This window comes from Lissotriton helveticus, chromosome 9 (assembly GCF_964261635.1).
Source record: "Lissotriton helveticus chromosome 9, aLisHel1.1, whole genome shotgun sequence".
Classification (NCBI taxonomy): domain Eukaryota; kingdom Metazoa; phylum Chordata; class Amphibia; order Caudata; family Salamandridae; genus Lissotriton; species Lissotriton helveticus.
In genome coordinates, this window is record NC_136070.1 from 11,032,215 (window position 1) to 11,046,945 (window position 14,731).

At 49.5% G+C, this 14,731-nt stretch overlaps 1 protein-coding gene across 3 annotated transcripts in view; it reads right to left on the minus strand.

Annotated features, from left to right (window-relative positions):
• TTC6 (tetratricopeptide repeat domain 6) overlaps nucleotides 1–14,731 on the minus strand; it is a 1,585,904-nt gene that overhangs the window by 315,283 nt on the left and 1,255,890 nt on the right. For all 3 annotated transcript variants that reach the window (XM_078659352.1, XM_078659351.1, XM_078659353.1), the window contains exon 24: nucleotides 7,321–7,461. In XM_078659352.1, coding sequence (XP_078515478.1) covers nucleotides 7,321–7,461 — 141 coding nt within the window. The remainder of the gene's footprint in view (nucleotides 1–7,320; nucleotides 7,462–14,731) is intronic.

Here is a 14,731-nt window from a genome sequence, read left to right on the forward strand (position 1 = left end):
GTACCACACCCTTCTTAGCCAATCCGGGCCGACCAATATAACTTGGGCCCGGTCTTGGCGAATCTTCCTCAGAACCCGAGGAGTCAAGGGTATGGGAAGAAACGCATAAAGGAGTTGATTTCCCCAACTCAACTGAAACGCGTCCCCCAAGGCTCCATGCATCGGAAACTGGAGGCTGCAGAATGACGGGCAGTGAGCATTCTCGCGAGAGGCGAACAGGTCCACCTGAGGAGTCCGCCACGTCCGAAAGATGTGACGAACCACCTCTGGATGAAGCCTCCACTCGTGGTTGGCTGAGAACTGCGGACTGAGACTGTCTGCACGCACTTTCAGAACTCCGGCCAGATGATTTGCCATCAGACAAATCTGATGTTCCTGAACCCAGGACCAGAGACGCAGAGCCTCTCTGCAGAGACACTGCGACCCTACTCCTCCCTGCTTGTTGACGTACCACATCACGCTGGTGTTGTCCGTCAGGACCTGAACCGACCGACCGCGAAGGGAAGGGAGGAAGGCCTTGAGCGCCAGATGTATCGCCCGCAATTCCAACAGGTTGATATGAAGCAACCTTTCCTCTGGAAACCAAAGACCCTTGACCTCCAGATCCCCCAGATGGGTACCCCACCCTAGAGTGGATGCATCCGTTATCACTGTGGCCACAGTTGGAGGCAGATGGAATGGCTTCCCTTGAGACAGGTTGCCTTCCACTCCCCACCAAGTCAGATCCACTGCAGTTTCTCTGGAGATCCTCACAGACTCCCTGAGATCCCCGTTGTATTGAAACCACTGCCAGCGGAGGCACCACTGGAGCGCCCACATGTGCCAGCGTGCATTGTTGACCAACAGAATGCAAGAAGCCATCAGACCGAGCAGGGGAAGGACCTTCAGGACTGGAACGACCGCTCCATTGTGAAATAAAGGAATCAACTCCTGTAGGTTGCGAATCCTATGAGGTGGAGGGAATGCCCGACATACAGTTGTATCCAGTACCGCACCTATAAACAGGTGGCGCTGGGAGGGCACCAGGTGAGATTTGGGTACATTTATTGAAAAACCCAACCTGTACAACAACTGAGTTGTCACTTGCAGATGATGGAGCACCTTCTCTGGAGATTCTGCTTTGATCAGCCAATCGTCCAGATACGGGAATACTGGAATCCCCGATCTTCTGAGATGTGCTGCCACCACAGCCATCACCTTGGTGAAGACTCGAGGTGCAGTAGTAAGACCAAACGGTAGAACCACAAACTGGTAATATTGCGATCCCACCGTAAAACGGAGATACCTCCTGTGAGACTGCAGGATTGGGATATGAAAATATGCATCCTGCAAGTGTATTGACACCATCCAGTCTTCTTCCATCAGCGCCTGAAGAACCTGTGCAAGGGTGAGCCTCTTGAACTTCTCCTGTTTTAGATAAAGGTTCAAGATCCTGAGATCCAGGATTGGACGAAGTCTGCCATCCTTCTTGGGAATCAGGAAATACCGGGAATAGCACCCCTGACCCCTTTCCTGCTCTGGAACCATCTCTATCGCACCCTGTCTTAACAACGTCTGGACTTCCTCCTGCAGGAGTAACAGGTGTTCCTCCGTGCAGAAACCTTGGTAAGGAGGGTAATTCGGAGGGAATTCCCGAAAGGGAAGAGCATACCCATTTTCTACGAGATTGAGAACCCAAAGACCTGATGTAACCGATTCCCAATCCCGTAGAAAATGGGTAAGCCGGCCCCCCACTGGGCCCACATGATCCGGAATGGATCGCTTTTCTGTGGCTGGGGGGTTGGAAGAGGTGGAGGAGGAGGAGGCTTGACGTCCTCGTGGACAAGCTCTTTGCCTACCCATGTATGATTTGTACAGTGGATTGGCCTAACATCCTTTGAAGGGGCATCAGACACAGAAGGTAGCTCCCATTCTGGAGAAAGTTCCAAACCACTAGCTGCTCCTCAAAACAATCCTCCTGAAGCTCTCCTTCTTCCATCTCAGCCTCAGCCTCTCTATATCTTTGCTCTTCTATGAGGCGCTGAGCATCCCTTCTGGATCTCTCTTTCAACAGCCGCGCCGTCGGATCCGTGAACGACTCCGACGGAGCCGGTATCGACGTCGAGATCGAATCCGCAGGCCCAGGGCGCTGCTATCGAGGTCGTCTCGGAACCGGCGACGTCTGTATCGGCGTTGACGACCTCGGCGGCGCCAAGTAATGCCAAGGCGGCGTCGGAGCCGGCATAACTGACATAAAAGGAGCTGAAGCATAGGAGTGGGGAACTCCTAAATTAAACGCCAGAGGACCCATAGGACCCGAAGGTGCACCAGAGGGCTACCACGCTCTGGAATAGACATCATACATAGCGTTTAAAAACACAGTAGGGGCTTGACCTGGAGTAGGGAAAGGTGGATAAGAGCCCACAGACTGATCCTTCAGAGGTTCCGGATTCGCCTCCTCTTCCACAGGTGGTCGTGTCATCGAACCCTCATCTAAAGGGACTTCTTCATCCTCTCGAGCCGGAGATGGCGCCGGAGACAGATTCACAACCGGAGTCGGCGATTGAACCTGCGACTCCGAAGGGGAAGCCTCACCTTCTGGATCCAAGACCTCTGGTGATGGAGACACTACATCCTTCTCATGCCTCCGCTTAGGCGACTTCGGTCTTGAGTCCGAATCCTTACCGGAATGACGCAGAGACTCATGTCTTCGCTTCTTATGCTTCTTTTTTGACTTCGAAGCATGACCGGATGACGACTTCGAGAGCGACGCCGATCGTGATCTTGACCTCGACCTCGATCTCGCCCTTCTCGAACGAGATCTCAAAGACTTCTTATCTTTACTTCCTCTTAACTTCGCCATTAAAAGCTTAGTATCCCTCTCTCGAAGCGCCTTCGGATTCATCTTCCTACACGAAGAACAACTATCGACATTATGGTCCAAACTCAGGCACCAGATACAGTCCTCGTGCGGGTCCGTGATTGACTTCATTTTGCCGCACTCCCTACATGACTTGAATCCGGTCTTCTTAGTCGACATCTTCGGCGAAACAAAGAAGCAAGAAAACAGAGAAAAACAGTAACAAAGTTACCAACAGCTACAGAGATTCCCCGAAACCGTTAGCGTCGACGACGTGGAAAAAAGGGAACTGACGTCATCACGCCGGCGTGGGCCTATTATGGTGTCGGTGATGTCATCGGAGTCGCGAGCGATGCCGTGCCTCTGTGACGTCGTCCACGTCGGCGCAAAGCTACAAAAAGAATTTCTGAATGTTGCTGACGGAAGGGGGATATTCACAAGGTGAGGAATCCACTGGCAGATGTATCTATCAGAAACCCAACGCCTCATAGAGGTACTACTGCTGGATGATCTTAGAAAGGCTTCAGGGCCTGAGGGGGTTGGCAGGGGGCTGGGGCAGCAGAGGAGGAAAGGCCCAGTGGTAAAAACCACCAGTACTCTGATGCTGACCAGGAAGATGACAATGACCTTAAACTGGACAATGCAGCTCCTACTGGAGATGAGGAGGAAGGCCAAGGTGGCCCTATCTTGTCCCCCAGGAAGCGCTGAAGGTGTGCCTAGAAGGACAAGATCTCCTTCACAGGAGTCTATCCATTCTGACACATCTATAGGGTCCTCTGTTTCTTCTCACAGGAGGGAATCCTCCCAGGAGAGGAGAGAAAGACAGATGAAGTTTGAGGAAGCCTAGCTGAGAATTAGAAGACAGCAGGTAGCCTTAAACAGGGAATTCCTAGAGCTCGAGAGAGCTAGAAAACAGATGGGACTAGAGTCCACTGGTGGCAGCAACTTCCCTAGTGGTAGAGAAAGATCTCATGATCATAGGAATATAAACAAGATTGCCCCTCCCTACCAGAGTGGAGATGACATCCACAAATGGAATACTGCACTGCAAAGGGCCTGTAAAGTTCAGAGGGTCCTCCAGGAGCAGTGGGCAGCAATCTTGTGGCTCTCCTTTGCAGACAAAGGAAGAGACAAGCTCCTCACTGTCAGAGAAGAGGATGCTGATGAGTATCAGGTCTTGAAGAGTGCACTGATTGAAGGGTTTGGCCTACCCACTGAGCAGTATAGAATACAGTTCAGAGACACCAAAAAGGCACAGACTCCAGCCTATTATATATTTGGGAAACTAGGGTGTCATCATTTGAGGACATTATTTCCATTAATTGTTCAATGAAAGAAAGATTGTCTCCAGGGAGGTGGTAGAATGTGTGAAATTTCCATACTGGGCGGTGGTTGCTGGAGATGTTGATGTATAGGTACTCACTTGAGGTCAGCTCGGAGGGATCGGACTGAGAGTCCGAGAGTGCATTTCGATGTATGCAGGCTAAACCTCTACCCTGTTTTTATGGATCTGTCTATTCGAAATATGTTATGGCTAGGCGGAACTAGAAGGTCAAGGATAGGGGTGGACCAGCCTTTTAGCCAGGTTTCCGTGAGGATGATGATATCAAGCTTGTTGTTAAGGATGAGGTCAAAGATGTTGGCTGCGTGTTCACTCGCAGATCTGCAATCGAGTAGTACACATTTCAATTGGAGATGTGTGTGGGTGGTCGGAGTCTGCATGGTGTTCACTCATCCGAGGACTCTCCCCTTCTACATGGGACAACACCTGGTGGCTCACTGCTCTGGGCAGCCCCCCCAACCTGCAAGGACCAGGCCCGAAACCTCGGCATCATACTCGAATACTCCCTCTCCATGACCTGACAGGTCAACGCAGTCGCCTCTACCTGCTTCAACACTCTCTGCATCCTCCGAAAGACCTTCAAATGTATCCTCCCCGAATCAAGGAAGACCGTCACCCACACACTCAAAACCAGCAGACTGGACTACGGAAACACTCTTTATGCGGGGATCAACAAGTCTCTGCTCCGCAAACTCAAGACCATACAGAACACCGCAGCTAGACTCGTCCTCGGCATCCCTCGACTCAAACACATCACCCAACACCTGCATAACCTCCACTGGCTCCCCGTTGAGAAGAGAGTAGCTTTCAAGATACTCACCCACGCCTACAAGTGTCTCCACAACACCGGAACCCAATATCTCACCGATCTAATCTCCTTCCACGTACCCAAGAGGAGCCTCCGATCGGAAAACCTCACCCTTTCCGAAACTCCGCGCATCCGCAGAGCAAGAACGGGTGGCAGAACCTATGCCTACATCATGGCCAAGACCTAGAATGAGCTCCCAATCGACATCAGACGCGCCCCCACCCTGCACATGTTCAAGAAGACCCTCAAAACCTGGCTCTTCGACTGACCAGAGCTTTTCCCCCCTCCCCCCATAGCGCCTTGAGACCCTCACGGGTGAGTGACGCACTTAAAGAATCCTTGATTGATTGGTTGGTTTGAAGTTGTCATTGTTTATAACTCTGAGTTTGTGGGAGGGCTCCCTGTTTGAGTTGGCCTGGGTGGTTTGGATTAAGCTCATAGGGGTCTTGCATGAGTCCAGAGGTATGCAGTCGGTGTTTAGTGGGAGGGCATTAGAGAGAAGAAGAGCATCAATATCAATGTTTGATAGCTCAAACTTTATTCTTCTGGGGCGGGGGCATTAGGGACGGGAAGAGTTTTCTGGGTAAAGTGAGAGGAAAGCATGTCTGAGACAGGGACAGCGCCCGTGCAGCTCAAGGGTGGGTTCCCTAGTGTGCATAGCCTTGTGAGCAGAGGGAGATGTTCGATAGAGAGGGTTTTCAGATCAAGAAATTCATCCGTGAGTCGGTGGAGAGAGATCTCTTCAAGTCGTGGAACCTGGGCTAAAGGATAGTGATTGCGCGGATGGTTCCACCCAAGATGTGTTATCTCTTGGGTAAACTGGTGGGTCAGATGCGGTAATGGAGAGGTCAGGGGAGCCAATGAGTCCATGATGTCTTCTTGTGTAGTACCAGTTTGTGTGGTGAGAGGAAAGGGGGATGGGGAGTGGTGGGGTGAGCTAGAAGTAGAGGATAGGGGGGGGTGGGATGGAGTGGGTTGGGTAGAATCCATGTGGGGCAAGAGCCTAGACTTCGATTGAGATGGTGTGTTTGTAGGAATCGTGCATGGGAGATCATCAGGGTAGAGAACGGACAATGGGGCATGATGGGATGGCCCGCCACTAGGATTGAGGTGTGGCCGCATAGAAATCAGGGAAGTATATGTCGATGGAGAACCAATAGTCATTGGAAACATAGTTCTCAGCACCAGGGGCTCCAGCAGGACTCCACTCACAGGTGACACTCAAACATTCCTACAAGGATCCTCCCCTTTGCAGAGTCCCTTAGTGATCAGAGCACTTTCATCCCACTACCCATAGATAAATGTGCGGATTCACACACAGGGTCAGACATAGACTCGGTTGTGCCCAGTATGGCAGAGGCACGAGTGCTGCCACGCTCTCGGCCTGCATATGTACTCGTAAAGTATCTCATGTGGTGCAAGAGACTCTGCTGGCTGTAGGCTTCGGAGGCAGCCTCCTGTTCACACTCCCCTCAAGTTCTCATTTAGTGCCCGGTACTTCGAAGGTAGGAGCCCCCGCCTACTATTTACAGAACCTTCAAATAAGTTCTCACATAGTGAGGGAGGGGGCTCAGGTATGCCTAGCACCTCCCACCTACTGTTCACAGACCCTTCAATCACTTCTCTTGTAGGATAAGCGCCTCACCTGTGCCCGGTGCTTCAATGGTTGGTGCTAACTCTACATACCACTGACAGACCCTTCAGTATGCACGCATACACCATCAGACACTATCAGGGACTCACCTGTGCCCGGTGCTTCAATGGTTGGTGCTAACTCTACATACCACTGACAGACCCTTCAGTATGCACTCATACACCATCAGACACTATCAGGGACTCACCTGTGCCCGGTGCTTCAATGGTTGGTGCTAACTCTACATACCACTGACAGACCCTTCAGCATGCACGCATACACCATCAGACACTATCAGGGACTCACCTGTGCCCGGTGCTTCAATGGTTGGTGCTAACTCTACATACCACTGACAGACCCTTCAGCATGCACGCATACACCATCAGACACTATCAGGGACTCACCTGTGCCCGGTGCTTCAATGGTTGGTGCTAACTCTACATACCACTGACAGACCCTTCAGTATGCACTCATACACCATCAGACACTATCAGGGACTCACCTGTGCCCGGTGCTTCAATGGTTGGTGCTAACTCTACATACCACTGACAGACCCTTCAGCATGCACGCATACACCATCAGACACTATCAGCGCCTCACCTGTGCCCGGTGCTTCAATGGTTGGTGCTAACTCTACATACCACTGACAGACCCTTCAGCATGCACTCATACACCATCAGACACTATCAGGGACTCACCTGTGCGTAGTATTTCAGGGCTCCGCGGTACAGGTAAGCTCGGACACTGGAAGGCTCCAACTTGATGGCTTCGTTGCAGTTCATGATCGCCTTGGTGTACCTCTTCGTGAACCCATAGAAGGCAGCGCGGCACAGATACACCTTTGAGAGAGCAGAAATGAGATGAAAAGGGCAGAGGTGAGTAGGAATCCACTACCTCCTGAGCACTTACAGTGCGTCTCAAAGGCAGTGCATGTAGGCACCATCGCATCACTACAAAATGCATCATCTCTCTAGACCCGAACCACAGCAGCACCTTTACATTTCTAAGTATTACAACAAAAGCATATTTTGTTCAAACATTTTAATAGCAATTAAGCATGGGCAATGCCAGCCGGTGGCCTTGGGCATGATTTGAGCTCACTACTCCAGCCCAAAATTGAGGCAGCTAGCTGCACAGAAGTGATGCACGTGGCTGACGCTGACTCATACATAATACTTGGGCAGGACAGTACACTCATACCTGTATTGGCTCTGAGAGTACACTATGTCTGTGCATTTACACCCTGAGAGAGACACACAATGTAGGTGAGTTCAGATCACTCGTTGGAGAGGTAGGACTTCTGTAGTTAATACACTTGTGCAGAGGCCAGAACCAGATGCACTACGTGATACCAGTCAAATAGTGCTCAATGTAGATGGCAAAGATTTAGCAGAATTGTACTGAATTATTGCACACCCTGGAGAGACACCGGGCAAGAAGAAGGAATACCTGCAGGTGACCAATGGCCTGAAGGAGCCAGGAGACCGGGTGACCCATGTGACTACAGAAAGTACAAAAAGTTCCAAGTTTTATTAAACTTCGTGAAAAGTATCTACAAAGGTTTCTGTCCTGAAAGGTGTGTACCTCCTCGATGAATCAAGCGACGTGTGGTGAGAGCCTTTGGTGCCCGCTGCGACATCATTACCCCCTGATCCAGGCGACTCACAGAAGAAAAACATGAATTCTTCAGTCTACCAACAACTTCCCTGAAAGCAGCCAGCAGCAACTGACCCCATCAACGAAGGAGATGACAATGCCAGAGGATGGAACTGGAGCTGTCCATCTGAGACTCAGGATGAAGCACCTTTCAACCCCTTTCAGAGGGACCCGGGGCAAGCAGGAGCTACTGGGTCCAATCATGGGGGTGGAGGCCCTTTACTCCCAATGTCCAACCTACTATGGGTCCTGAGCCACTGGGCCAAGAACCCGTACAGCACTTGACTCTCAGCGATAGTGCAAGTCGAACAATCGAAGACTTCTCAGGGGGAGGTAGACACAGAGGGGTGAACACAGGCTCACAACGCAAAATACAGTCAGCAGCACCAATAAATTATTATCCACTCAAATACTTCATTTTATGACAAACAGAGAATTTATATACAACCACAAAGTAAAATACAGCTCACACAAACAATACAAAGAGCCCCCTGAGGTCAGAGCTCTAGTGTTTCAACAGGCGGGTCACTGAGGCCAACTTCCCTCTCACTCATGGTAGTGGTTATTCCCCATTCACTGTTGGCGACATTCAGGGTAGGCCCCACTAGCAGTCTGAGTCTCAGGAGTCCCACTCTGACGAAAATCAAAAGTGTTCCAGTGCCAGAAGTACTGTGTAGCAGAACAAGTTTCAAGGAGATAGGTGGCTGTATATGTAATTTTTGGTCTGACCTATAGAATGATTTAGCAACGATTTCGGTCTGATTAAGGTAATAATATGAGATCCATTCGACAATGACTATAGAAATGTGACTCATGATTTTCCAATGAATTCAAATGTTTATAGATAGAGGCACGGGTGTATTTACAAGTGGTGAAATTAGATTTGTTTGAGTGCCTGTATACATAATGGTGTAGAATCAGTGTGGTTTTTGAATGGTGATGAATTGGTTTTTAAAGATGTGCATAACAAAGCAAAACATAACAAAATATAAGGTTTTTTGTAGACTCTGTTTGACATTGTAATTAGCATTTTTGTGTAATTTAAATAAAAAGTTCTCTATATATACTTGCTTTATACAGGGCATGTAAACCAAGCTATACAATAAGGAATACAGAGAGAAACAAACTAACTATTGTCTTGATAAAGATGGAATAGTAATCAAACCCATCGAAACGCGTCGACGCATCATTGTACATAACCCAAGGTCAAATTTGGACCTTCAGATACGAAAATGAGAGCATCCAGGCCAGGTTTCCAAACTGTCCCATAGGATGTGTTCCTTTGAAAGACAAAGTATATTGTCTAACTATTGTTCTCTTTTTATGTCATGGTATATTGTGTAAACTGATTGTAATTGGTGATTTTACATTTATTGTTTTTCTGAATTGTTTTTATCAATTGTTTTGCATAAAACAGTGATAGATAGGAAGTGTATTGAAATGTTAATATTGTAACCAGTTTTTTAACAATAAAAGAGTTTTGTATAACTTCGGTGCTATTTAGCAATTGATTCGAATATTAGGAGCGATTTTTCCGTGATGAAATGTATTATTGTGCACCTTGTGAGGTACGACCTAGTTGTGAGTTAAACCTTGTATCCTGTTCCTTTCATACCCAAAGGGAATATTTGTTTTACTTGCGCAGAACAAGTTTCCCCAGGGCCTTCCAGTCCCATGATCAGTCATACCCACTGCAGCAAGGCTGGCGTGACCGCAGTCTCCGCAGGGAGCAGCAGGGGCTGTTTTTGGTGAGTAGCACTGGTGGTTCTCCAGGAGCAGCAGCTCGGCGTCCACCGCACCATCTTTGGCGAGACAGTAAGTCCTTCTGATCCTTTATCCTCATTACTGCGGCGCGAATTCCGCCGCAGTGCTGAACATTCCAATCGCGGGCATGGTCATGACGGCTCCCGGCCGTCATCAGCACATGCTCACCGTGACTCATGACATCGAAGAGGTTATAGGGGAGGGGAGCAGGCTGCTCCGGTTCCAATCCTCAGTCGGGGTTCGGGACCGCATGGGCCACTGTGGTGGCCTCTCCGCATAAGGATTGCTTGAACCAGACGGCAGCCTTGTCCTCCCCAGTGGCATTCTGGGTCACTGACCTTACTCTGCACAAGGGCAGTAACCCAAAAGGCACAACCGAAATCTTCACGGCCGCGTAGGATGTCCTGTCCTCCAGGCGATTGCCATTACAGTGGTCTCCCCTCAAAAAGGGTCACTACGGTGGCCTCTCCTCACAATGATGGCTTGAACCAGACAGCAGTTTTCGTCCTTTCCGTTGGCCCCACCTGGTATTCGGGGTCAATGACCTTACTCTGCAAAAGGGCAGTGGTCTGATCAACACAGTGGTCATTTTCACAGCAGTCTATGCTTGGCATATGGGGTTGCTGACTTTCCTCCATAAACCAGATACGGCCTGATCGGCTCAACAGTAATCTTCAAAGCAGACTCTCCTGGACTACAGGGTCACAGAATTCACTCTGCACAAAGGCTAAGACCTGTTCAAAACCATGACATGTGGCTGGCGAGACAGGGTGCACACACAGTTCCAAAAGTCTTAATCAGCACAAAGTTTCAAGTGATGGGTGTTCAAGAGGGAGAAGAGCCACCATTTCTTCTTCTGCTGGATCAGGTCTAAATCAAAAATAAAGAACTCCGAGCACTCCAAAAGGAATATGCTACTTACCAGTATGCATCTGTTCTTGGCATGTAGAGCTGCAGATTCACTGTGCGTAGATCGCCTTCTGGTGTTGGGCCCGGATGTTTGCACTTTGTTGTTGTCCTGGAAAAGTCTTTGGAAGTCACGCGAAAGGTGACTCCTCCTTTGGACCATAGTGCACATGTGCATCGGCTCCATCTTCAGATTGTTTTTGTTATGGAGTTTTGTGAGAAACAGAAACAGAGAAGATGCCCATGTATGCTGTATCTAATTAAGATAATACTAGAACAGATAAAGGTAGCCGGGGAGGCGGGTGGGCGTGTGTGAATCTGCAGCTCTACATGCCAAGATCAGATGAATACTGGTAAGTAGCATATTCCGTTCGAGGCATATGAGCTGCAGATTACACACTGTGCATAGAATGTATAACAGTACTCCACCTTAGCAGCGACCACCAGTATCTGTTGCAGTTGTTTGAAATAATGTTCTGAGTACAGCTTGGCCCACACAAGCTTGTTGCTTTGCGGAGTGGTGTGGCTCACTGGTGTGGAGTGGTGTGGCTCACTGGTTAGAGGCGGCAGACCCGGAAGCAGAAGTCGGCCCGGGACCAGGGTTCGATTCCCGACGCGGCAGGGTCGTGGACCAGGGTCAGCGGACTCGATCATTCTCGCCTCGGTGCTTACTCTAACCAGGGGTCCCACTCGGCAACTCTGGGCATTAGCTTGCCTAATCTCCACAACGGCCCCATCAACGCCGGGGATGCCTGGCTCCACCTTGAGGATCCCCAGCAGGGACCATCCCACAGGGAAAGCCAGGACGGGTTCCCCAGCGGTATACGCCGACTGGCAACAGTGCGCTTTACAAGTATACACATTACATTACACATTACATTACATTACACAATAGTGTTTTGTGAATGTGTGCGGTGTAGAAAATGTAGCTGCTTTGCAGATGTGATCTAAGGGAATGTTCCCTAAGAAAGTCATTGAAGCCCCTATTTTTCTGGTAGAGTGGGCTTTAGGAGGTATAGATAATGTAAGTTTTGCTTTCTGATAGCAAATTTGTATGCATTTGACAATCCACCTTGCAAATCCAGATTTTGATATGGGATTGCCTTTATGTGATGGTGAGGAGGGCACAAAAAGTTGTTGTGTTTTTCAAAAAGGTTTTGTTCTGTCAATATAATAAAGGAGTGCTCTTTTCACATCTAGCGTATGTAGAGCTCTTTCTGCGTCTGTTTGTGGTTGCGAGATAAATATTGGCAACTCTACAGACTGATTGAGATGAAAGGGAGAAATAACTTTAGGAAGTAATTTTGGATTTGTTCTGAGAACCACTTTGTTATGATGGAGTTGTAAAAATGGTTCATGAATAGTAAGTACCTGTAGCTCACTGACTCTTCTAAGGGACGTAATGGCCACTAGGAAAGCGACTTTCCATGTGAGAATTTGCAATTTGCATTTGTGCAGAGGTTCGAATGGAGGACCCATTAGTCTTGTGAGAACAATATTTAAGTTCCACACAGGTGAGGGTGGTACTCTGGGTGGAACAGATGTCTGCTGCTGCTCCGCCCTCGTGACTGCACGTTGTTCCTACTGAATTCAGTCCAGGTCTTGCCGGCTTGCCGAGGAGACGCGAAGAGCAGAACAGCTGTGAGCGGCTGTGATTGAGAACGCTGTAAACGCCGAGCAGCTGCCAGAGCCGCTGAAGCAGCCGCTGAAGTAGCAGACAGTGAATCAAGCCCCTTACTTGGCCCCTCTTCATTAGAGGTGAGCGACCAGACTTTGGTGTCGTGGGGGGGATGTCCGGAGCCCCGAAAGACTGCTGCATTTTAGAGACGGTGAACCGAGTCCTCCACTTGGCCCCCTTTCACCAGAAGTGAGGCGACCTGACTTTTGTGTTGCGGGAGGGGTTGCCCAGAACCGCGAAAGACTGCAGCATCCTAGAAAAGTGCCTTCAGTGGAAGGTACGTGACTCCATTGAGCAGTTGATGTGCACAAACTCACCACTGAGATAGTCCAGTCCGTGTTTTCGCCTTTGCGTGCAGTAGCAGTAGCAAGCAAGCAGTACCAGCTGGCAGCAGGCGTGGACGTCTCGCTCTCCCGATCCGAGGTCCCTGCTTGCAGCCGGCAGCAACATCCTGAAATCGCCCTGAGCATGCCCGCCCGCTCGTTCAGCCGGCCGAGGACGACGAGGAAGGGTTGCCCGCCCGCAGCTTGAACTCCCGCTCCCACCTGTGAGTATCGCTCTGCGCCCAGTTCGCTTCAGCCCCGATTCCCGCCCTCATTAGCAGTTGGAGGGGGGTCGTGGGCTATGGCACGGTGTGTGGTGTGCGGTCACAGAGTGCGGTGGTAGCAGTGTGTAGCGGCCCGCGACTTCTGTGACCCCCCCTGTGGTTCGCGGCTTGATGTCTGGGGGCACGATGACAGTCTGAGAATTTTCTCTTTCATCTCTCACCTTTGGAGGGCCTAAGGAGCGAAGGAAGGAGCAGTACAGTAGCAGAAGGTCCAGCAATTGTGCTGCTGAGTTGAACTGGCAGTTTTCCTCTTTTTCTTTCCTCTGTGCTTCAGCCAGGCAAAGGATAATAAGCAGTGCGGATTTAGCCTCCAGTGCCTTCAGCTCTAAGCTCTACGCCCTTTGTCTTGTGCGCCGTTTGGTTGTGTGCTATTGACAACGGCTGATGCCGTTTGGAACCAAGAGGGCCAAGTAGTGTTGAAAGCCTATGTTGTGCTGAAGCTGCATTAAAGCCACCTGCTCGTCTACCTGCTCCCACCTGCCCCTAACTTCTAACCAACTTCTAACCACCTATTGCCACAGTGCTGCTGTGCGGATTGAGCGGCGGAAGTTGGGAGGCTGAAACCGTAGCAGGTAGCGAGGAATAAGCAGTAAGAGGACTGGATTAAGTGGTAATGCCATCTAGGTGTCTGCGCTCAAGTGTAAAAGTGAAAACAGGAGCAGTCTCTGAGTGCAGTCTCCCAAGCCAGAGGAGTCCTCTTAAGCTTCAGAAACCATTTGGCGCAGGAGAAATAGGGATCACCTTTCTCATTTGAAAATGTATCCATCGGTAATGTCAATGTTTACAAAAGCTGTGAGGTGTTCTAAGTGAGGGAGGGGCCTGAATGCGGAAATAAACGAGGTCCAGGAAAATGAGGTGATGGACACACCTCATATAACATCAGAGAATGAGAAGGGTATCCAGCCCACTAATTCAGAAGTTAGGGCAGCTCGTTACCCTGCTGTAATTATTCAACAGAACAATACTGGTGGAAAATCTGTACAACCACCAGGTGAAACTGCTGCTTCACAATTAGGGGGGGAGGGTAGTAAATCGGAAATGGAAGTGGATTTGTCGGTGGACAAAGTAAAAGACCCCCCCAATAAGAATGTGGCAAGAAAAGGACACACCCCCATTATCACCATTGGCAGGATTGGTATCCCTTTTTGACAATCCTCAAGTTTGTTCAAGAAGTAAGAACAAATTTGAGCCTGGTGTTTTGCTACCCAATCTAAGTGATGTGTCATTAAAAGCGACACAGTGTATAGAATGTAGCAATGGCTCTGGGCAGGTGAAAATGGAGGATTACCCTCTACCGGATATAGCCAAGCAAATGGAAAAGAACAAAGAGCTAACAGCACAGCTGCAAAAGGCAGGAGCCTTAGAGATGGGTCCAGAGCTGTCCCCGGTTTTAACATCTGGTCAACCACATATGCCTGCTCTGTATAGTAGTACTCCTACTAGTTCGTCCCATGCTGTTGCTTTACTAGAACTTTCCGTTGAAGGGATTTCAGGCTTA